The following is a 24,731-nucleotide window of genomic DNA, read 5'->3' on the forward strand; positions in this document are numbered from 1 at the left end:
ATAAACAAACATGAATAAACAAACAAAAAAAAGCTAAATAATAAATAAAAAACCTTGCACAAGTAAGCAAGTATGAAAAATAACCACAAAGCACTTAATGAAATTAACCTGTTAAATTAAGTATATGTTTATTTCATTCACATAAAAAGATATTTAAAGGAACACTCCGACTTTTTGGAACTTTAGCTTATTCACAGTATCCCCCAGAGTTAGATAAGTCCATACATACCCTTTTCATTTCTGTGCGTTCTGTAAGTGTTATTTGACGCACCCACCGCTAGCCTAGCTTAGCACAAAGACTGGATGTAAATGGCTAATGGTAGCATACTAATCCCAATAAGTGACAAAATAATGCAAACATTTTCCTATTTACATGTTGTGATCTGTATAGCCACGGCGTGTACAAATAACAAGGCTATATGAGACAGATACCATTTTTAATCGTATAAATACTGGGAACTATATTCTCACTAGGCGTAGGAGCATAGCTACTTGGGCGGAGTGATTAGCGCAGCACATAAGACGCCCTGTTGTTGATTTAGCTGTGCTCCTACGCCTAGTGAGAATATAGTTCCCAGTATTTATACGATAAAAAATGGTCTCTGTCTCATATAATCAAGTACATGATTACTTTTGAAAGGCCATAAAATGGTAAACAAGCAGTTTCATGATGACTTCATTTGTTGTTTTTCGCTGGCTTATTTTTATGGATCTTGCCCCAGCTCTCATGCAAGCGCACCTCTCCACTCAGATAACCCTGATAAATGCGCCGGGTCAACAGTTCAAAAGCTTCTGCCACATTGTGGCCTGTTTTGGCAGAGGCTTCGATGTACGGCGCTCCCAATTCACTTGCAAATTCTTCCACCTCGTATTGATTCACTTCCCGCTCTTTTATGTCGCACTTGTGTCCCACAAGCACGAAGAGCACAGTGTACGGCTGCACAATATTGCACACCTCCTTGTGCCGATGCTTAATGTAGTTGAAAGACTCCCGATTACCCAGGTCAAACACCAGCAGGCATCCGGCCGATTGAGGGATGCTAAAGCAGATAACACGCCTGAAAACATGACAGCTCATGAAGCCAAACACACTCTGCATAATGTTAGGTGCCTTTAAGAAGTATGCATGAACAAATTATTTTCAAATATTTAGGACTAAATGTAAGATTTATGTAGGCCTATTTGAATTGTGTAATAATCCATTTGGATTACACCGTTTTAACATAAACAAATGAATAAACTTAACTGATGCTTATTTGCATTTGCACTCAAAAAATCATGCCATTGTTAATCATCTGTGTCTATTTGACTGCATTTAAAATAATAATATTTTCAAAATGCATTCACTCAAAATGCTTAGAATCCACATAAATCTGTTCATTGTGAAAACCCAATGGATGAAAATTTAACATGTAATTCAAAATACGTAAATATTTAATTTAGGCCTAAATATTTTTTGAGACTGAAAAAGGTGAAAAATTAACACACATTACAACACTTATTCAATATGACTCGTTCATTTGAGAATGCATCTCAAAGGTGCAGATGCTATGAATTCTCACCAAGATGATTCATGACCAGCTGTATCGAAAATCTGTAGATTCACTCTCACCCCAGGTTCCACTTCTAGGATGTGAATGCTGAAGTCCACTCCAATAGTACAATATATTCTCTCTGGATACAGGCCCTCTGTGTAGCGCCTCAGCATACATGACTTTCCTACATTATCGTAACCTATCATGATCATTTTAAACCGGTACTGACATTCAGTGTGACTCATGACTGCTGATCGACTTCCACTTTTTGACAAGAAGGATGTTACTGCTAGTACATAGTCTTACAGAGTCATATGATGACAGGCGGAGTTTATTTGAGAAAAGGAAGTTTAGTCAAAACCTCTGAAGATAGCTGGCAGAATTTCTGTCATGATAAAATAATCTCTTTGTGAGAAGCATTTACTAGAATTAAATTAATACCTACCTATTAGGAAAATATTAAGTCTCTTATGCTCAGCAAGGCTGCATTTATTTGATAAAAAAAATTAGTAAAAAGGCAGTCTTGTGAAATATTATTACAATTTAAAAGATTTTTTAAATGTATTTTAAAATGTAATTTATTCTTGTTCTGACAAATCTGAATATTCAGCATTACTCCAGTCTACATTGTCACGTGACTCTTCAGAAATAATGCTAATATGCTGAATTGCTGCCCATGTCATTATTTATTTAACAAAAACTAGGCCAAAATGGGTAAGCCATTGGTGACAAACTAAGTCCACCCTTACTGCTTCCATAGGAATAAAGAGGGTAAGTAGCAGTTAGGAACTGCTAATCTAACGTCTTTGATTAATTGATCATCAGCAAGCGTGACCAATTCTATAAAAGCAGAAGTTATGGCAGTTTGCTGGTCTGGAGTATTCAGGTGTGTTAACACAATGCCAAGGATGAAAGACATCAGCAATGATTTTAGGCCATAGTTGCTGCCCATCAATCTGGGAAATGTTATAAGGCCATTTCCAAACAATTTGAAGTCTATTATTCTACAGTAAGGAAGATTATTCATAAGTCGAAAACATTCAAAACAGTTGCCAATATTGCCAGGAGTGGACGCCCAAGATCAGACTTCATAACAAAGTATAGTCAAATGTGAGGCACTCTGTCCGACAGCTAAAGCTTGGGTGAAATTGGGTCATACAACAGGACAACCCTATAGGCTCTATGCACGAACGCTGCTGACATATTTCCGGTAGGATCTCAGCCGGCGTCTTTACTTCCGCATAGCGCATTCTATAGGACAATTCACTGATCATAGGTACTAAACCTATGCGCGTGAACTCGGCAATCGACTACTTTGGACTTCACCCGAAAACAGGATGTAAACAAAGGTATTTGCGCTGGCTTAAATAACATCATTTTTATACATTTCTTTCACATCTACTGCAGTCAGATCCACTCGTGTTCACTCAGAAGGAATCACTCACATTTTCTGTGCACTTGTAATGACACATCAAGGATGTTAAGAGGCTAAAAGCAGGTTTAGTACTTGCCCTATTGAAGTCAACAGGGTGCAAATTTTAAAAATAGAATAACTTGGTGTAGGCAACACCGATTTTTGTCGTTGTTCTCTGTATTGACAGCACTCCAAATGTACAAAAAAATGAGCTCAATGTTAAAATTGACCGGAGTTCTCCTTTAACTTTGGTGAATACAACATGTATGTTTCTAGCAGCGATCAATCTCTATTGTAAATGATAAAGCAAGTTCACAGTAGGGCGACAATTTGTGTGAATGATTGTTTTCAGCCACTGTTTGTTATGAATTTGAATGTTCATTTATAGGCTATTGACAACTTTTACTAAATTTGTTTACGCCGCCGCCGTTGTTTATGCTCACTGGGAAACGCAAACGTTATCATGCTATTATTGCGTCCTTATATGGGAGCTATTTATAACCTCAGGTGGCGAGACGATTTTAAGATAATGTTTCTCTTTTCTGCATTCTGTTCTGCAATATACAAAAGCATTTATCTAACTTGGCGACATTACTCATTGAATGAAGTATCAGTAAAACTTAACTTTGTTTGTAGAGACTATTTGGACTTTCCTTTATATCGGAAGGGAGGGGAGGAGGGAGGAGACGGGATGAGGAGGAGGGAGGGTCTAGCTAGCCTCCTTTTTGTTTGACAACAATTCGAATGTCAACAAGTAACGTCTCCTGAGATCGCTTACAGCACCTTTAAGAGATCTGTGCACAAACAAATGCTCATAAACCTCAAAGAACTGAAGAGGCGTTGTAAAGAAGATTGGGCCAGAATTCTTCCACAACGATGTGAGAGACTGATAAAGTAATGTAGAAAACGATTACTTCAAGTTATTGCTGCTAAAGATGGTTCAACAAGCAATTAAATCATAGGGTGTACTTATTTACACATGGCTTCTCATTTAGGGTCTATTTTTGTTAGATAAATAATGACCGTGTATATGTTATGTGTTGTTGTTCATATGAGGTTGTATCTGCCTAACTTTAAGACCTGCTAAAGACCAGGGGCCGCATGTATACAATTTTAGACTTAAGTGTGTCAGAATTGTAAATGATGTAATTTTACTCTTATTGCTTAATAAGTGTGATTCATAAAGGTTCCTAAGTGTTAAGACTAGGTCTCAGCTCCTACATTTTTAAAGACAGCGAGAGGTGGAGAGGTATCCTAACCTTGGAGTAACAAGATGGCAGCAGAGAGTTGGAGACCACACACTTTCAAACAAAGATATAATGTATTGGAGTTATGTATATGCATATGATGTTGAATATTATGATATCATGGCAGGGAGTTGATAAAACGATGAAGGCTTGATTGTAAAGAGATCATTTTTGTAACTGACCTTCTAAGAAATTGTAATGTAGGATTACATGTAGGAGACATATATTACATCAATAGAGAAGGATTCCGTAGCATCAACACAAGTTTGTGATAATTTTGCACCATGCAAATCCATTTTAAATATTAAAAGAAATGTTTCAGTGTTAAATGATCAAATTATTTTATTATAATTAAATTACATGATTGGTGTCATGCTGCTGTGACTTCACCCTTGCAGGCTCACTATTGGCTGATTCAGAGGTCGGCCATTTTGGGTTGACATCATTGTAGTCCTTAGTTTACAACATAGACTGTAAAAAATAGGTTTACAACCATGTTCACAACACTTAAAGGTGCAGTCTGTAAGAATGACAGCTAGTGGTCGAAATGGGCACTGCAGTCAAATTTCTAAATATCGGAGATCGTTGTTTGAATCGTTGTTGCCAGTTTGAGGACAAGCAACAGGAACGAGCGCAATTGACAATGAAAGCCGAGGTGACTTGCGTAAGTTGATGAGTTGATTTATCCACGTTTTAATATGCTCTCGTCAGAGATTTTTTTTAGATGGATGCCGAGGCTTTTTGGGTTGGGTTGAATCTGAGATGTCTGACCCAGTTTGTTTGCTCGTTTCCAAGGCTGCAATACGCTGTGTTTCCTGCCAACTGGCATCCCGGGGTGTCGAAATACTATTGGGTGAATTGGCCGTGGGCGAGATCACACAGACTAAAACAAAAAAGACATTCCAACACAGAACGCACATTTCAATGTAAAATAACTGGCTGTAGAAGTGTTTTTCAGAGAAACAGGTATGTGAACATATTATGACATTTTTATGCTTTGTAGAGTGAAAAAGTTAGATACAGCACCTTTAAGTAAAGTCAAGTAAAGATTTATCTTTTAAGATAAGTCTCCTCCGATTAGACAAGTCCTACGTTTTACTAAGAATTTTTGACACTTAAGTCAAAGCTTAAGATATTCTTAAGAGCATTTCTGAGAAGTTTTATACATACGGGCCCAGAAGATTTTTTATGCCCTGACACTTAAAACCATAGAGAGAGAGAGAGAGAGAGAGAGAGAGAGAGAGAGAGAGAGAGAGAGAGAGAGAGAGAGAGAGAGAGAGAGAGAGAGAGAGAGAGAGAGAGAGAGAGAGAGAGAGAGAGAGAGAGAGAGAGAGAGAGAGAGAGAGAGAGAGAGAGAGAGAGAGAGAGAGAGAGAGAGAGAGAGAGAGAGAGAGAGAGAGAGAGAGAGAGAGAGAGAGAGAGAGAGAGAGAGAGAGAGAGAGAGAGAGAGAGAGCAGTTTAATGCACCTTAAAATTAGTTTTATAGCATGCAAAAGATAGCACAGAAGATATATCACTTGAATTTTGGTATGAAAATGTCACAAGTTTATTTCACAACTATAAAAAAATTGAATATATTTTTTAATACTTCAGTGGTTTGAAATCACACAGACACAGATCCTCTTGGACTATATTCTGATTAGTTAACGATAAAACGCCCACATTTACATTAAATAAAAAATACACAGGTTCAGTGGTCGTCTGAACAATACAGCTTTCCTCATAAAAGCACTTCTCCCGTTTCCTACATTTTTGTTAACACCCACATAATAATTTCTTGTTACATGCTGATCCCTGATGCTATTTAACACAGCATTCTTCTTTGTATCATTCATTAGGTTACATTATAACAGCACAAACGGCTTCAGTAGGAGATTCCATCTTGACTCAGAGTGGCTCATGGTACGTATGCAATAGTGGTTCTACCGTGTGGGGCTCAAAGTAGATCACGCTAGCATTATGTTGGCTAGTACCATGTGAGACTGGAGTACAGTACCCGTTTGAGATCACTCTGTGTGCAGGGCAGTCATATTGTAGTTGGCCCGGCTCTGCTCTTGCGCCCTGTGTAGATCGACACGCAGGTAGAATCTGTCGGCTGTCCAATGTTGAGTCTGTGGGCATTTCGCCGAAGGGTGTCGCATATTCTGGTTCGGGTGGCAGGGGATCGGCATATTCGGGAAGTTGTCCGGGGGTGTCATAGTGGTTGAGGGTGTAAGGGATGGTGTAGCCCTCCTCTATTGGGGGTCGGAATGTGAGTCCCATCATCTGCCCACCTGCTCCTACATCAGGCTCAGCATAGTCTGGAAACAACAGAGAAATGTTAAAGAAGTAGAATTAGGAATAGTAGATAAATAGGAAGTAGATATTCCTGATCACTGGACATTTGATGCCAAGAACAAACATCACATTTAAATGTCCTAATGGTGTGCTCAAGTCCTCCTAGGAAGTTCGTATTTACGAGTTAGGAAGTCTTAATTATGACGTCAAGTGTATTCAAATCACTTTGGTAAGAGCAAGATAGTGATCTCCCTTTTTACATAAAATTACATTTAAAAAATACAATTTTTTCAATTTAAGAAGGTGCTGTTAATTGAATCGTTGTTTTAATTGTACAACACTATGGCATTTTGTACATGCAACTTATTTTATTCATTGCATCCAACATATTTTCTCAGTGAAGCCCCCAACTCAGAAAGTTTGGTCTTAAAGAAAATCCTGAGTTTCTCACTCATAATTACGACTTTGTGGTGATGTTCATGTGTGTTCAAATCGCAAATAAGATCATTCTGACATGACTTGAACACAATATAATAAAGGAATTTCCAACCTTTCTTGTCATCTGGACCTGTCCAACCTAAAAATTTGTCATTAAATGCTATATTTATTAAAATTCTATCAATATTTTCTAAGTGTACTTGATGTAAATGATTTAATTCAAGTAAATAAACTTGATCATGCACTTAGAAAATATTAATTGAATAAAGCATTTAATGCCTTTTTTCCACAGGATAAGAGTAAATTTTTATATTTTGATTGTTTTAATTTGACAAATTTTTATGATTTTCTTACGATTTCTTAAAATCTGATAATAATGATTTTAAATGAAATTATATATATAAAAAACAAATAACATAATTTTTATTTAATATGTAATCCTGTTGATATTGATATAAGTATTTATATTTATTATTTTGTTGTTTGATATAAAAAATATAATTTTAAAATAAATAAAACCCCTAATTAAGGAAAAATAACATTGATCTAACATAACATTTACTTTCTTTTTTTATTTGCCAGCATGGCTAAGCTGTCATGGATGTTTGCATCGCAAAATCTGACTGAACAGATAATAGCATTATTAAGTTCCAACATGATCCCACTTTCGGGCTATGAAAAGGGTCCCACGGTTCCCCGTCTCCTTCTCAGTCCTTCACTCACTCAGCAGGAATGCTAAGAGGGCGAAGCCGTTTTAATTGAAGCGACTTTAGAAAGGACTCTGATTGTCTTGGCCACTGACCCCCTGTCCTCCTCATCCCAGAACCCCTTACTGAAGGGTCTGTTGGCCAGTGGGTGGTGAGGAGGGTGTTCTTCTGACTTGAATGCCCCTAATTTGGGCTCCAATTAAAGAAGCCTTTCAGGGAAGCACTGCCGTACGAAAGAAAGACATGTTTATGCTGCCACTGAGCAACTGTTGGAGGAATGAGCTCAGAATGAAAGCCATTTGCCTGTCATGTCTCTTCTGAGTTCCACTGGCAGCTCAGCTGAGCAAAAGCACACAGAGTGGGGCAAGCGAACAAAGGGGTCAGAATGACTACTTGGCTTTCTCTCTGTTTCCGTCCTGCTGTTTGAGCCACATTAACCCTCTTATTCACTGCTATATATTACCGCAATGTCTGAGGGCTGTTGATCTGAGATTCTAAGAACTGTTGTACCCAGCGGCGTCCTCTCGACAAACACTGCCTTGTCTCATTTGCCGTTTGAAACATTCCTTTATGAATTTCGGTATTCATTGCTATACTTGTCTAAAAAGCTCTGTGGATGTCTTACCATTGAGAGGAGGGTTGGGGAGAGCATCGTGGATGTTCCGAACCAGAGGGTAAGATACAAGCTCTGGGTTTGTGCACGGAAGCTTCTTCCCGTGGAAACCCTGACAGCCTTAAGCAGAGACAAAGAAAGTCAGTCAGGAAATATACCAACAACACATAGGAGAGATATCAAAAACAGTACTAGAGATACAGAGCAATAGGTTACCTTGGTCAACACAGCATTTCTTTATTTGTGCATTTCTTTTTCTGAAATAAAAAAAACACACGTAAATATTACAAAACCTGTCAAGAATATGTCTGGGTCATTCATACTAGGGACAGTACTAGGGATTCATATTTTTCTCAATGAATATTAACCTATTTTTTGGACCATTCAAATTTGTTGCATTATTTTTAGACCCAGTGAAAAAAATGTATTACTGTAATGTCAAAATCATGGTACTGCATTTAATTTTATTTCTTATTTTATATATACAGAATAATTTATATTTAAATTAAAGTTAATCCCCAATTTATGGAATAGAATACATTTCCAATTTGTGCATATTTGATGTTTTAAATGTAAAAAGAAAATGACAATTAACAGATATTAGACACCTCAACTGAGGTAAACAATTAACCATATTCATATGATTCATTAATCATATTCATCATTGTTAGGTCCAGTAAAAAATAAATAAATAAATATATATGTATATACACTATACAATATTTATTAATTATATTAAAAATAAGTTAAAAAATTTCTATATATCTATTGTTTTGAGTTAAAATTCATATCAATACTTATGGTGACATGCCTGCTTTTTAATATTCATGTAAATTATAGAAGGTATTTTTATATATTATTCTATAATAAGGAACAATTAGTGTGTTACCTTCTCCACCAAATAAGCCCAGCTAAAAGGCAACCCACACACAGAGCGGCTCCCAAAACCATGCCTGCCACTAATATCACTGCTTGACTGGGGCCTGTAGGGAAATAAGAAGAAAAGATTTAGCCTTTCAAAACAAATCTACCAGTTTACACATCATGATGTTAGCAGATTAACTTAAAAATTCACCTCACCTGAGCTTCTTGTGATGACAGGACTCTCAGTGGGCAGAGTTTGTAGAGGCACAGTCTCTGTGACAACTGCCTTCCCAGTATTCAATTCTAAATAAAATAAATTGAAAGAATTCATCACAGGTTCAAAAGACGAAGAATTCATTTCATTCTTAAAATTCTTAATTTACTACATAGCGTGCTTAGACTTCGACCAATACAATGGTCTTTTATTGCCTATATGTACTATAAAAATGTTTAAACTGAAGTTAATGTGGCTTGAGGGAACTTAAAAGAGATTCTGTAGCAGGCCCTCACCGTCTCCATAGGAACGCGTTCTGAGGGGGGTAGAAGGGCAGCCCAGCACTTGAACCTGTGCACAGGCCCTGATATGCCACTTCTGGGGTTTCAGAAGAAGGTAGCGTGCTACTACTGGAGGAATCAGACTGTTGAGTACCGTCACATGACCATCAGAATGGGCCTCAAACACCTTAACATAGAGAAAAAATTGGTATAAATATAAAGGATTATTTATATTATAAAATAAAGCCAAGACAGAGATTATACCTAGTAATGTATATAAAAGAGTAACTGTTTAGGTAACATTCACACAAAATGTGTTTGTGTCCAATGTCCATTTGCGCTGTTTATTAACACCTTTTTTAACACCTTAAACTGGTTTACTGAGGCACACTGTAAAAATGATTTTTCAAAGCTGTAAATAAAACAAAGTTTACTGGAGCATGTTTTACAAGTCTTTCTACTTCAAAAATTCACGTTTAATTCAATGTGTTACTTCCAGTTTCTTCGTAATTAATTGTGAAATTTACTAATGACCTCTAAGTGAAAATTCATTTTCTGTATTTTTCTAATGTGCAGCATTATGTACCTTCTTGTCTTTGCTCGATGCCGCTTTGTAGACTTTCCAGTTTTTGCGGTCTTTGCTGAACATGATGGAGTAAGATTCAATGTAGTAATGTGCCGTACCCTTTGTTATGATGCCTGAAAGCAGAAAGCTTCTGTAACATTCCCTTTTGCTCTAATATTACAGCAGATGTTTGCACAATGATTATTAGAGGTTGACCTCTGACCTGTGACACTACTCCTGTTCCATAGCTCAAGCTCCATCCACGGTTGCTGGTCCCCAGAGCTCGCAGCCCACAGAGAGCCCCCGCGTCCCGGAGCCCAGGACACCTTCTGACCCAGTCTGTTCACCTCATCCCACACTGAAGAAGTGTTATAGGCCACCACCGTTAGCTCCCTGTCACACTCTGGACACGCATGGGAACAGAACTTGTTCAGACAAGTAAAGATTATACTTTCTCATACCTCAGATATACAGTCTTCAGTTGTTAGTGTTTATCTTCTAGCAATGTATAATTACAAACAGGCACTAACAGCATGTTTAAGGTGTAAGTATCATGTAGCAGGTGTAACTGTGTATTAGATAAACTGTAATTTATTCCTGAACACTCATACACAGGCTTATTCCTGGTATTAGGATCCAATTAAACCAAGAACTCTCTATTTTAAAATGTAATAAAAAATGTGAGATTGGATAACAAAGCAGTAAATGTTTGATGTTTTTGAACCAGCTTATTTACATCTATTATTATATAGCATAATCCTGTCAGGGTTTTTTCAAAAATGGCTTTTGTATGAAAAAACAACGTATTGTGCAATATAAATTACAATAATCCTATATATTTAGTCTTATTTTCTGATTACAGCATTGTGTAAGAATAAATTTAACTAACATGTATATTTTAAAGTGAGATCAACTTGCATTCGATTTGCAGTTAAAGAAACATTATCACAAATAAATTCATTAAGAGCAAAGCCAAAATTCAATAAGTATTTAAAGAAATGATGCTACTGGGTTACATTTGCTATGAATTCAAATAATATCTGTTGAAATCATATCTAACGTACAAGAAAATAACCGTTATTACCTCTGTGGAAGACAAGCCGTTTATCTGACAAGGAGCCGCTGTAAAAATATATATAATAGATTATTTATTGTAAAATAATAAGTATTTTTTTTTTATTTGGGTTGTCTCATGGAGGCCACCATGATAAAATCAAATGACCAGCTGAATGCAACTCAGTTTATCTTGGTGGCCCTCCTGTTATTGGAGCTTTAAAACATTTCTAAGGGTATGTTTACACGACAATGATGTACTAAAAATGAAAAAAAAAAAAAATCCTTTGCATTTTTCACATGCAGGCGACAATATTGTCAAAACGATCCTCATTTACACGGATCCGCGAAAACTATAAAAAAATTGTTGTATTATGCAAGTTGTTGGCGATGTCACTTTGTACAGAAAAACTATGTGCCTATAGACTAAACACGTAATACGCATATCCATGATATTACCATTTTCACTTTTTTTGTAGTTTAGATAACGTTATCGTTTTTAAAAACTTTTAAAAAATAAAAGTTTGTGTTTTCAGGCCCCCAAAACGCAGTTGTCATGTAAATGAACGGCCAAAACACATACAAACTTTTCAATTTTTAGTTGAAAACAGTGTCGTGTAAACGGCTCCTAAGTCAGTAAAAAAAAACGTTGCTTTTGTGTGATGCTACATCCACACCACCAGGTGTCAGTATAACTTGCACAACATGCCACACACTCACGTTTTCGACAGTACTCCATTAGCGAAGTTCGACTCATACAAGGTAATGCCCCTCTGCAGAGACACGTTGATCATGCCCCCCAAACTGTCTGAAATAACCCCCGCATGGACTGCAGCTTTGCATAATACAGAGGTCTAAAAAACACGAACACACGCATATGTTAGAATATTACATCATTCAGCGTTAACAGTGACTGTTGTGAGTTTTTAAAAACACAGTTTCTGGAATCAACCCACATATGGTAGTAAATTCAAATGCCATGTCTAATAATCTCTCTATATTGCACACAGATAAAAACCCAGCTTACATCACGATAGCCTTGTCCATGCCAGCCCCAGATTTCTCCTGCAACACCTTTGCAGCCTGCGGGACAGAATGCACTGGAACACAAGTGAGTCCAGGATTCAGATAATAAACATTAAAATGTAACCTACAAGAAAGAGTGGGACTTTTCAGAGTGATGACTTTTTTTTTTACATTTTGCTGTAATGTCGAGTCATTGTTGAGGATTTTTTCTTACCTAATTTGCTGAGAGGAGAAATGTGTCCCTCGACGCAGACATGAAACAAGCTCTATGGCATAGAAAGAGCATTGATGGTTACAATTCGGAACATGTGCTCATATACACTGGCTTTTTGTAGTCTACTTTTCCCAAACTGACTTGACAAAATGGTGTCTTACGAATCTGATGTATCAGTGTATACTCACAGGAGAAGGTCAGTGTTTGATGCATGCACAGTCAAGTTGTCTAGGGCTTTACACAAACAACTAAATACACAGGAAAGGAAGGATGTTACGAACCACTTCTGTTAACTCTGGAGCAAAGTGCGAACTTTTGACAAAACATTGACTTCAAGGGATATTTTCGGGAAAGTTACATCTTTTAACTTTGAGTTCAGTAATGGGATCATTAATATATATATATTTTTTACATAGTTTAAAAAAAAAAGTATATTTCAAATAAATGCTATTCTTTTGAACTTTATATTCATCCTGAATCCTAAAATTCTTTATTCCCAGTTTCTATAAAATACTGAGCAGATCAACTCTGTTCAAAATTGATAATACAAAGAAAGTTTTCTTTGCACCAAATCAGCATATTTGAATGATTTCTGAAGGATCGTGTGAGTAATGATGCTGAACATTGAGCTTTATCATCACAGGAATATATTGCATTTTAAAATAGAAAAGTTATTTTAAATTAAATAATTTTTCACAATATTACTAATTTACAGTTTTTTTTATCACATAAATGCAGCCTTAGTGAACATACGAAGCTTCATTCAATAGCATTACAAAGTCAAGTTTTTGAATGGTTTTTGAAAGTTGCTCCTATATAAAAAAAATGTATTCATAGAATATATGAACTAATAATAATAATAATAATACAGAAATAATATTTAAAAATGCATGAATATAAAAGTTTGCTCACTCCCCTTTCCCCCGCTTGTTTTATTTATAGCTCTAACGATTCTTACAATTACAAAATTGTTTTAATTTATACAAATATAGAAAATATATATATTATAACATCTAAAATATGAAAGAATTAGTATATGTGTCCAAGATTTTGACAGGTACTGTAAATATCAAAAGAAATATACTTTATGCTTACAAAGCAAAGAGTAGATTCACTTTATGAGAGTTAAAAGCTTAAAACTTCTAAAGAAAAGATTCTGAAATGATGCAGCCGGTCAGAAACTGCCATGAGTGACTGCTACTGTGTGGTCAGGTGATAGTTAAGCTGTCATGCTGTGCTTGTCTATGCAGGAGGAGCGAGCATACAGCATTCCATCTACTTCAGTGTGTGCCCAAGCACTGGGGCCTCTCCTTATTCAGGCCAGGAGCGGCAGTCTGCTATACCCTGCTTACAAAGCAAACACTCTGAAACTCAGCCAAGGAGGAGAGCCGCATTCCAGTCGGTCACCTTAACGCACTTTTTAAAATCCCTACATCCAGGGCCGGCCCATTGAAGTCCTCTAAAGCCTACACTCCTGGGCAAAAAATATATAAAAATTGGGCAAAAAATATATAAAAATTGGGCCAAATGGCAAAATATTAAAAGGTCTTTTAATGGTCTATTTTAATCACAAATCACAGCATTAATCACATTATGCTGTAGATAGCACAGAATAGCCTCCCCCAACTTGCAGACAGATTTTTACAGGGAGAAGAATCAGTGTTGTTCCACTTAATGTTAATGGCTTCAAACATTTCACGAGTAGTTGAAAAATGTCTCCCAGTTCGTTTAAGTTCAATAAGAGACCAAATATTCATTATTATAGGGTTCAAATCTGCATTCTGACAAGCCCAAAACATGAGCCTGATGGACTTGTTCTCAAGCCACTTCTTGGTTGGTCTCGCATAGCCAGACCTTTAGACTGATGGCAGAAGGTCTGGTCTCCATAGCGGCTTTCATTGGCCAAGGACCACCCAGAGTCCGTCTGACTGACATGTAATGCCTGGTTCAGACTACATGACGCTAAACGTCGGCAGATCGCTATGCTGTTCAGACTACATGACTTGCTGTAGAGTCTTGAAGTCGTTGTGGTGTTCACAATACGTGACACTACGTAAATGATCTGCAACAGGGGGTCACACACTACACAACGCTGTTCTGTCTCCCAACAACTCTATTCTGTCCCCAAACCACATTTTGTCACGAAAACACACGCGAGAAGTGGAACGGTAAACAGGAGTTGTTTATTTGAAAATGGGCGTCGGGAAGAAATTAGCGCCGCAAGCTACAGTATTTGTGCAATGATCTGTTCTGAAAAACCCAGAAAATGGAAAAAAAACAAAGATTATGGGTGAAAGAATGGATCAGCACACGCTGGCAGCAGGGATTGTCTGTGCTACATAGAGAGTTGGAGGAGAGTAAAACAGGTTTATAATGAAAAAGTAGCTGCGCGTGTTGCGGTTTGGTATGTTGCTGCTGTTTTTCTTCCGGTGACCTCAACCCATGCCTTGCTCTCTCATTGGCTGTAGCTCATCGTGACACTTGACACTCCAGGTCGTCGAGTCGGCCGACAGCTCCAGATATTTAACATGCTAGATATTTGAGGTGTCAGCGAGCCTCTTTGATGTGTTGTTGAGTAGTTCACACATAAAGATTGGCAAGCACTGATCACCCCCCGATCACAGCCCGATCTGTAGGCGAAACTTGTTGACTTGCAAATCGGGCTTAAAATCCTGTAGTGTGAACTTGGCATAAAGCAACCAATCACAGTTCGTTTTTTTCCACGTCATGTTTAGAGGTGTGAACATGTAACGTCGATGTCCCTACAATAACAGACCAGGAAAACTCTTGGACGTATTTTAAAGACTCTATGCCGCAAACCTTACATACTTCACATAGTTTTGAAAATCCAGAATTGAGTTGATCCTGATAAGCGCTCATTGTCACACCTGTAAACACGACGGCGTTCTTCTTCCGTGAGGGGATTTGGCATCACGGCATCTTTATTTCCAGGCGTACCGTTAAAGAATGCGACACCTGTAGAATTCAACCTATCAAATGACGACTTTGAAAATCCTGAAGTGTTTCCATTTAAGTGTGCATCAGATGTTCATCCAGCGGTCTGTGGACGTAACGTCTGAGACTACTACTTTGTTGTCTGTGCAATTTGGGCAGGAGCATTGTCTTGTTGAAAATAACATCTGATCATTCCTCTTTACATAACAACTTTTCATTTGTGGGAAACAAGCCATTCTGTAATATTCTGCTGTACTCCAAAGCATTAAAATGAGACTTTTCACAGTAGCTCACCAATCCCAGCAGCTAAAAAGGCTCCCACACAACAACCCCCTTTTCCTTCATGCTTCATTGTGTCAAAGATGCATTTATTATTATATTTCTCAGCAGATTTTTTCATCACCATGCCACTCATGTTTCATTGTGATTTATCACTGCACCACACACAACTTCCCATATTCTGCCAAAAACTTAATTCTGTCTTAGTTCTGTCTTAGTGTATCTGATGTTTTTCTAAGACAGCAATGGCTTATTAAATTTAGCACATTTCCTGACCAATAATATGTGGTGAAGACAATTAAAAGCTTAGTGTTTAGCCATTTACCCAGGAGTGTACACAATGGGCCTTGGTCCCATTATAAAAAAAATATCAAAAACAGGGAATAGGAAACGTTTTTACTAACATAAGTAAAGACGGACACTTAAAGACATTACTTTAGTGTAGTTTACCACATTGACACATGTAAGGGTGTTTATTTAGCGATTTGCGTGCGACCTCCGGTAGAACAATTTACATATTATGTTGGAAACGAGTGTAAACAGTAGTTGAGATTAGGATGGGAACTACTACTCCCAGAGTCAGATGAAGTCCTGTTTACGGAGTAAGCTGTACAAACAGTCCTTGGTGTGTTTACTCTGATCATATACAACATGCTCAGAGCAAAAAGAACCATGTAGCCATTAGCTCTTATTTTGTTGATAGATACGTTTTTTTTCTTTTTCTACTGTTTATAGGTCACCTATAAACAGTAGAAAAAGAAAAAAAAAAACGATGGGATGGAGCGGGAAGTGTTGTGTTGCAGGACATGAGCCATTACCTGAGTGCTGATTAGTTGAATACGACATGACAAAGCCCCGTCCTGAACGGTGAGTGCCGGAGATGAAACGCACTGTTACTTCATTAGTACTCACAGATATATTCCTGTTTGTGGCGGACAACTGCCCACACAGAGGACCTGTGAAACACAGACCACATAATATAAGAACAACAGATTTAATTTAACACAGTCCTGCACAGCTTCACTGCCATAAAAGGCTGACATGTTCATGCAGACTTACTGTATGTGACTACCAAACTGTCATGCTACAGCAGAGTGGAATGCAGCATACAAGCTAGAGTCATGCTTATGGTCACATGACTTCTAAAGGCACTAAAGAACAGCATGAGGTTGGCTCTCTGGAATTTCTCAATAACAACATACTGTAAATGAGGTGGCTATAAAATTACAATAGTTGAAGGTGGTGAAAAACTGTAAATTCCCTTGTAATGTTGCGTTTTTGTGGGTGAGAAGGTATTTCATATAAATGATTTAATTCATATTTAACTTTATCATAATTATATTTAATTTTTTAATTTACAATTTTAAATATTTAATATAATTTATATAAGTAAATTCAAGATGGATATTTAGTATCAATTATTTATTTGTACTACTTTTTTAATTAAATCATAATTATATAATACAATTATAACAATATAATCTAATAATTATTAGTATTCTATTTATCATTATAATTTATATGATAGCGTTTAAGAAATTAAATCTTGGATGTTATTTGATATCATTTAATTTGTTTAATTATCAATTAAGATACTTTTTAATATTATAAATACAATTGATATGTATTTATATTATATTAAATTAGATTTATTTAGATAAATTAGATTAAATAAATTATAATATATATATATATATATATATATATATATTTTTTATCATTATTATTTATTTATTTATTTATTTAATTCTATATATATATATATATATATATATATATATATATATATCATTTTTTTTTTTTTTATATATCATTTTTTTTAAATCCATAGCATGTGAAAAGTAAATCTTGAAGTTTTTTTTTTTTTTTGACATACTACTGGTGCATACAGGCAACTGGGCTAGACTCTGTCATTCCATATGTCCGTGTGAAGAGGGTCATACCCACTCTAGTGGCTCCACTGGTGTCTGTTATGGTAAGAGAGCCAGATATGCAGTCTTGGCTCCACTCCAAGTCAAAGTCCCCAAAGGTCAAGAGCAGAGTCTGGCCCTTTGCTACCCTTAGGCTCCACTCACACTGGGTGTGGTTAGGGTAGGTTCCCGGGAAGTTCAGCGAGGTCAGTGTGCCACTGGTGGGACTGAGGACTGTGTGCCCACACCCATTGCCTAAAGGGAAAAAAAGAGAGGGAAGATCAAAATGATATTAATGCGAAAGTAGTTGAAAAGGCATTTTATCTTCGGTTCATGTTGTGGTTTTGTGGTCTGTTTCCACACATAATTAAACCAGACATTTTATCTTTCATTTAACTTCCATTAATCATCAAATGTGCTAATTAGTTTCTCTCTTGGCATGTTTCTAGCCTATGGGAAAATGAGACAGGGCACATTTACAGTAGTATGAGAATTGTGGGTATTGGCAGGTCTCCGGCTGCGTATTGAAGAGTGGATCGCTGAAGCTCGTGTGGCAAGGGGTCTTGCCAATATCAGTTTTAGTCACACTTGAGGGACTTTCCATAACTGATGTTCATTTAAGCCATAATTACTGTAGGGTTTAGTTGATTGCAATGCTGTGTTATAGGGTAGCTTCCACAGTCATGCCCTACCAAGTTCATTAACAAGACATCATCGCCGCAATATAACCCCAAAACATTTGGCAACTAAATCCCAGAAAAACATGGGAGCTCAACTAAATCCCAGAGTCAACATGAATTGCCAAATGTATGTAATGTTTTTGAGTCTCCTGCTCCATTTATGGTCTAGACGCTGTGTGACAAAGTAGAACGGTGTGAGTCCATCATCCGTCTTTCATTCCTAATTTCTCAGTCACCTCTGATTCATTGGGGTTAAAGCTTCTCTGCCCCCCTTCTTTCCACTTTAGGTGCAATTTATCTCCAAATCTACTGAACCTCTTGTTGCTATGAGCGATCTTAATCATTGCATAGGAAAACAAACATGATTTGTGGTCAGGCTGTTAACTGGTAATGCTCAAAAAATTCACTCAGTGTGGTTAAAGAGTTGATTGTTTGACTTGGGTGAGAATGATTTAATCTACAAATCACGCTTTATACATTTTCAGATACATTTCAGTCAGTATTTGACCCCAGCTAAGATTTGTGGATGAAGCAGTTTCTTGCAAATAGATGTTATTTCAACCCAATCTCACCCAAAAACATAACTATTTTATAAGGTGGCGTTTTTGTATGAATTCATACAATGTGATTTCTATGGAATTATAAATTTTTTAGAAAAACTTAACCCCATCCCTAAACCTAACCATCAATGGGACATAATACGATCGTTCAAAAATGTATGAATCACGTTGTCATCTTGTGTGTAATCTGTTTGGTTAAATAAAGTTTGGAGACCAAATAATAACAGAATATATTATGTTGATAAAATTAATTAATTATCAAATCAATTTGAAGTATCCCCAAAGGGCAAATTGTTTTGCAGCACTGACAAAATTAATGCAATACAAAAAAAAAAAAAAAAAAAAAAAAATGTTAAGAAACAGAAATGTACAAAATAGATAGAAAATAAGTTGTGACCCTGGATCACAAAACCAGTTAAAAGTCGCACGGGTATATTTGTGGCAATAGCCAACAATACATTATATGGGTCAAAATTATCGATTTTTCTTTTATGCCAAAAATCATTAGGATATTAAGTAAAGATCATGTAACATGAAGATATTTTGTAAATTTCCTACCATAAATATATAAAACATTTACTTTTGTGAGTGAATGCAGACAATCGCGAACATAAATGGAAAACTTTAAAGGCGATTTTCTCAATCTTTTGATTTTTTTGCACCCTCAGATTCCAGATTTTCAAATAGTTGTATTTCGACCAAATACTGTCCTATCCTAACAAATCAATGGAAATCTTATTTATTCAGCTTTCAGATTATGTATGAATCTTAATTTTAAAAAAATGGACCCATGTGACCATTCCATGTGGTCATGTGGTCCAGGGTCACAATTCATCAAAAAGATGAATTCTGTCTATAAATTGTGAAAAAGGGTTGACGTTTTAATATTTAAAGCTTAATGGGTCGTTCACACAGAATGCGTTTTTCCATTCCACTAAACTACTTTTCCACTGTTTTTCTTTGTAAACGCGCTAGATGGACGTATTTAGCTATTACGCTCACATCTTGCATCTTTAGTAACGTCTCGCACATGACAAGGCATTCTAAAAAATCAGAGCTCAAGTTAAAATAAGCAACATAAAAAAAATAAATAAAAAAAAACGCTTCTCTAGTCTAGACCTTGCACTTTTTTTTCGTTCCACTGACCTACATCTCATGTTTTTAACAGCAAAAGCGTGTTCTGTGTGCTCTGGCCCTGAGTGCGTGATTTCTCCAAAACAACTAAAAGTAATCCATTTTTATGGGTTAATTTGCCCTGATAAGTGCAAATACTGTCACTTTTATCAAAACATTGCTTGTTGTTTGATCCAGCCCAGCAACACTGGCTCAACCAATGATGTGAGTTTGGGGTGGGGCTATCTGTTATATTTGACCAATGGCAGGCAGGGTGAGTGTGTAGAAAAACCTGTGTGAAAACAATCATTTCTGCAATTCCATTTAGTGGTGCTAGTGTTCAGAAATTAGACGCAATGGTTGGCTACAGTTTAACAAGGCCAGTTTTTTTTGTAACCACAGCTCAAAAATTCACAATGAACTAGGGCTGTGTATTGGCAAGAATCTGGCGATACGATACGTATCACGATACATGGGTCACGATTCAATATATTGCAATATATTTCGATACTGTGCATAAGGCGATATATTAGGATTTTTTAAAAGTAAAATATATTAAAAATATTTTAAAAAAAGACATGATGTGCATAAAAGTCAAAGAAGTTTACTTTAGGTAAACAATTCAGTACACAGAAAATCAAACTGCCAGTTTGGGCTTGTGGTTTACAGGTTCTTAGCGAGCAAATGTTTATATGCTCAAGTAGGCCATAATAAAAGAAAATAGGTACAAAGCCCCTGTCACAATACAAAACAACAACGTGAACTGGACGAAAATGAATGAAAGTGGATGAAAGTGAACAAAATAAATGTGTCATATTGAAATCAAGTTTTATGTGATAAAAGATTTTAAAAGAACTGGACGGGCGAATGAGGCGAACCGCGCCGCACTAAACGCCTCGTGCCGCAGGACCTCCAGAAGCGCGTAAACGCGTCTTTGCATTGACTTAACATTGCAATCACTCGCGCCAGATGCTCTCTTCGCGTTTGATGTGAACGATGCACGCGATTACATGTAGAAATAGACTAGCTTTGTTTCCAAATGCACCAAGCAAAGATATCCTTTCAATTGTATAAACTTTTATAAAACCAGCCAATATAATCACAATAAACACATCCAAAATGAAATATTTAACATAGGCTATATAACAACTGCGCAACGTCTAATTTGTAAACAAAATGATTTACGCACTAAATCCAGCATAAACTCCGGCACAATTTGCATATGTTTAAACTCTCAAGGTAGACATCACATCCCGAACCTCACAGCAATTGGCTGCCGACTGCGTTTTTCGCTTGATATTTGTATAAAGGAACTGCCCAACTTTTTTACGCTCTCGGTCGCTCTCAACGCTCTCTCCGGTCCGCTGTCAATCCTAAAATGTCCAGTGGACACGCACCGTTATAGGCGAGCCTGGCGAGGACACTAGTGGTGCGTCTCAGCATAGCTATCTAGTGGTAGGGATTTAAACAACATAAACGTGAACCACTGTCTTACGGTCTTACCATGAATATTTTTGGACGTAAAAAAAAAAAAAAAAAAAAAAAATCGATCTTGCGTTTTTGAAAATCGATACAGTATTGCAAAATAAAATATCGCGATACTCAAGTGTATCGATTTTTTCTTACACCCCTACAATGAACACCTCATGAAGCACAGCCTGAGGCAATCTGTAGACCTTATTTAACAGCCGGCAGACACTTTGATGACATCTGTGCACTGTCTGCGAGTTGAGTATACAGCAAGGTGTTTAAAACATGCAGTGATTGAGGATGCATACACTGGGTATAATTACGACACTTGCTGACACACAATATAACATTCCTTACAGCTGAGCTACTATGAATGCACTGGACCATGGATACCAATCCATCATCAGAGCTACACTATTAGGCAGCATGTAATTTTATTTTCTCGTCATGAGATTTGCAGGCACGTCCCAGCAGGCCTAAGCCCATGGCAGACAGGATGTTCGTCTGTTTAGATTGTCACATCACAATTCCTCTACATCAATCATATATTACAACTGTAAACTCAAAAATATTTGTAGACAAGCTGTTTTTTCCTGCTCTTTTGTGTTCTGGCAAATCCTGGACACTCTTCTATAATATAGTACAATCTCAAAAACAAGTAAGCTTCCACTCTGCTACAATAACATCCCAAAAAACAGTCAGCATCCCATCTGGCTCATCGGAATGGAAGTATTGTACACGTAGTTTTGGGGGTGGACGTTTGACTGGAAAACATTTGCCTTAGTCCTCATAGTCTGTGACTCCGGCTGTAGTGATTCATGCTGACCCCACACATATTGAGAAATACCATAAACAAATTCATTCTTCCTAACAGACTCTCTAAACACAGGCAGAGATTGAGGACATCTTCTGGTCCTGCAGTCTGGATGCTGATATGATTGTGATCTTATATGGACAAATATTGCTATAAACATACAAACTTTATTCTTTGTGTATTTTTCTCTAATTTTTTTTTTAGAGAATGCAGTCAAGGGTTATTTCTAGCTCATATATTCTGAAATATTGTTGAGCTTAGCATAATATAAATTGAACTCCCTACCAATTACTCTTGCATGAATTTTTCTTTTTTGCACCAGATATTTTCAGGTTTCCATGACCTGTTGCTCATGATCCTAGTTATAAGTTCATATTTTTAAATGGGCAAGATGACCAGAGTGAAGGAAAAACAGCCAATAAGTGCTCAGCATAGACTACATCATGGGAACTAAACTTAAAACATTTAGCATCCCATTACATCTTAAAGTTTGTTTCGACAGTGTTCAGAACTGTAATTTAAAAAAAGTGCGGTTACTTTGAATAACCTAAAATATAAGAATAGTTTTAAAATCAAGGTTTTTGTTTTGTTTAAAATTGTTTACTGCGTCCATTTGTGTTATTTAATTGTTTTGTTGACTTTATTAATATTCTAAAATGTTTATAAAATATTATTATAATATTATATAAATTATACATTTTTTAATTACATTTTATTTTACATAAGTATTTAATACCTTCCACCGTATTAATGTACTAGTAGTATGCACAATCTTACCCTTTTGACCGCATACCAACACCAGCGTTTCCATGCTGAGAAGAATAAGCCAAATCCTAGAGAATTCCTTAGTATCCCAAAGCGTTGCATATCGAGCGTGCATGGTTTCCTTCGGGATATCCCGTCGCTGACTCTATCGTTCAGAGTTTATGCCATGAGTTTTAGTTTGTCGTAATCAGTCTACAGCCTCTCACTCTTCTCATCCAAGTTAAGACACAGCAAAGTAGCCCATCCCCAACTGGGCATGGGTTAATGCACTCTACTCTTATTGGCCTCGGGACGTGCTAGTCAAATAACAATTCCTGTTTCAGTACCTGACTCGTGTAAAGCGAGATGTTCCCCTGTCACTTTTTTATTTTTTTTTTTATTTTTTTTATAAAACGATAGAGGGTGCAACGGACCGAGCATGTAATGAGAAAGTTGGGTGGCCAATGCGTTAAAACCCGCTATGCCAACATTACCTAACGAAACCGAATTGGTTTTAACGGCAGCATTTTATTAAAATATGCACTTGAATTAAATTTAGCTACTAAATTATTAGTTTTGTTGTTGTTGTAAAAATCTTTTGAATTAAGGTTATACATCGAAAGCCCTTAATAAAACGAAAAAAAAACAAAAACAAAAAAAAAAACTTTTAAACTTAATCGAGAAACGCTACATGAGGGACCACGTGATAGTGTAAATATGTGATGGGACAAGAGCCGGTTCTGTTCGACGGAACATATTTGTTGAAATGAGGCGGACTTGTGAACACAGTGGACCAAGAAATACTGCCATGTAAACACTGTCATCCATAATATAAACTCAGTACACAACACTACAACAGCTTTTATTTTAAGATACGGCAAGGCAAAATAAGGCTCACCTGACCCCTAGTCCTATGACCTGTTTCCTGAAATTGTTATACAAATTAAGCACCAACTGATGATAGTTTAGTTTATTGACTCCTTGCCGACAGTATTTACACTTCGTCCCACATAGTTTCTATAACAAAAGAACTAATGCTTCATTAGGCCAAATCACCTTATAAAATAGTTTACACTGAAATGAGTAAAAACATCACCAATTGCCTCAGAAATGTAATTGAGTAGAAAGTATTCTGTATCAACAGTAGCCTACTCAAGTAAATTCCAATTTCTCCAAAATAATACTTAAGTAGGCGAGGCCTAATAAAGTTGGCACTTGGCAACTTTAAACCCTTTACAAAGCTATTGTAATAATTGACTTGTGGTGCCCTCTGTAGGAGAAGTGAAGATATTACAGACACAGCTGGATTGGCTATGGAAATTTGTCAAGGACAGGTCGTAAGATTAACTGTTCCTAATACAAACAAACAAAACAACAACAACAAAAAGAGATGTGGCTTATGGGGCAGGGAGTGTCCACTTTAAGGTGTTGTCCATACAATCTAAAACGTTTCTTCTATAGGCTACAGTAAATGTTGTGGCTTTATTTTGGCAGAGTTTGATTGCTTAGTCTTCTAGAGCTGCACTTCTAATGTTGTCTGCTTATGTATATGTCTGCTTAAATGGCTGTCTAATTGTTGTAGTACTCCTGATTTTCATGCTAAAAGAACATATAAATACAACCTGTAGGCAATAACTTTTTAAAAGTACACTCAATCAGTCATGTGTTACTGTGGCAGTGATCTTGAGCTTACACTGACACCTAGTGGCAAATTGTTTCCATGAGTGATAATTGGGGGTGTAAGATAAAGTGAATAGT

The 24,731-nt window shown here is 36.7% G+C and overlaps 2 protein-coding genes across 2 annotated transcripts; both read right to left on the bottom strand.

The window, feature by feature from the left end:
- Positions 1–105: 105 nt before the first annotated feature.
- On the bottom strand, positions 106–1,805 carry LOC308704842 (ras-related protein Rab-39B). The gene is made up of 2 exons (XM_081389433.1): positions 1,563–1,805; positions 106–1,058 (listed from the first exon to the last, which is right to left on the bottom strand). The coding sequence occupies exons 1-2, from the start codon at positions 1,778–1,780 to the stop codon at positions 677–679; spliced, it is 600 nt and encodes a 199-aa protein (XP_081245559.1). The 5' UTR covers positions 1,781–1,805; the 3' UTR covers positions 106–676.
- A 3,906-nt stretch (positions 1,806–5,711) lies between these two features.
- On the bottom strand, positions 5,712–23,221 carry LOC308705000 (discoidin, CUB and LCCL domain-containing protein 1). The gene is made up of 15 exons (XM_081389781.1): positions 23,007–23,221; positions 17,626–17,847; positions 16,501–16,638; positions 12,449–12,500; positions 12,236–12,308; positions 11,929–12,062; positions 11,240–11,277; positions 10,379–10,558; positions 10,177–10,289; positions 9,606–9,777; positions 9,312–9,398; positions 9,121–9,214; positions 8,448–8,488; positions 8,244–8,351; positions 5,712–6,496 (listed from the first exon to the last, which is right to left on the bottom strand). Exons 1-15 carry the CDS (start codon positions 23,107–23,109, stop codon positions 6,084–6,086), a joined length of 1,968 nt encoding a protein of 655 aa, XP_081245907.1. The 5' UTR covers positions 23,110–23,221; the 3' UTR covers positions 5,712–6,083.
- Positions 23,222–24,731: the final 1,510 nt, after the last annotated feature.

The sequence above is a fragment of the Scardinius erythrophthalmus genome (assembly GCF_964197995.2).
Source record: "Scardinius erythrophthalmus genome assembly, chromosome: 16".
In the NCBI taxonomy this organism is placed as follows: Eukaryota; Metazoa; Chordata; class Actinopteri; order Cypriniformes; family Leuciscidae; genus Scardinius; species Scardinius erythrophthalmus.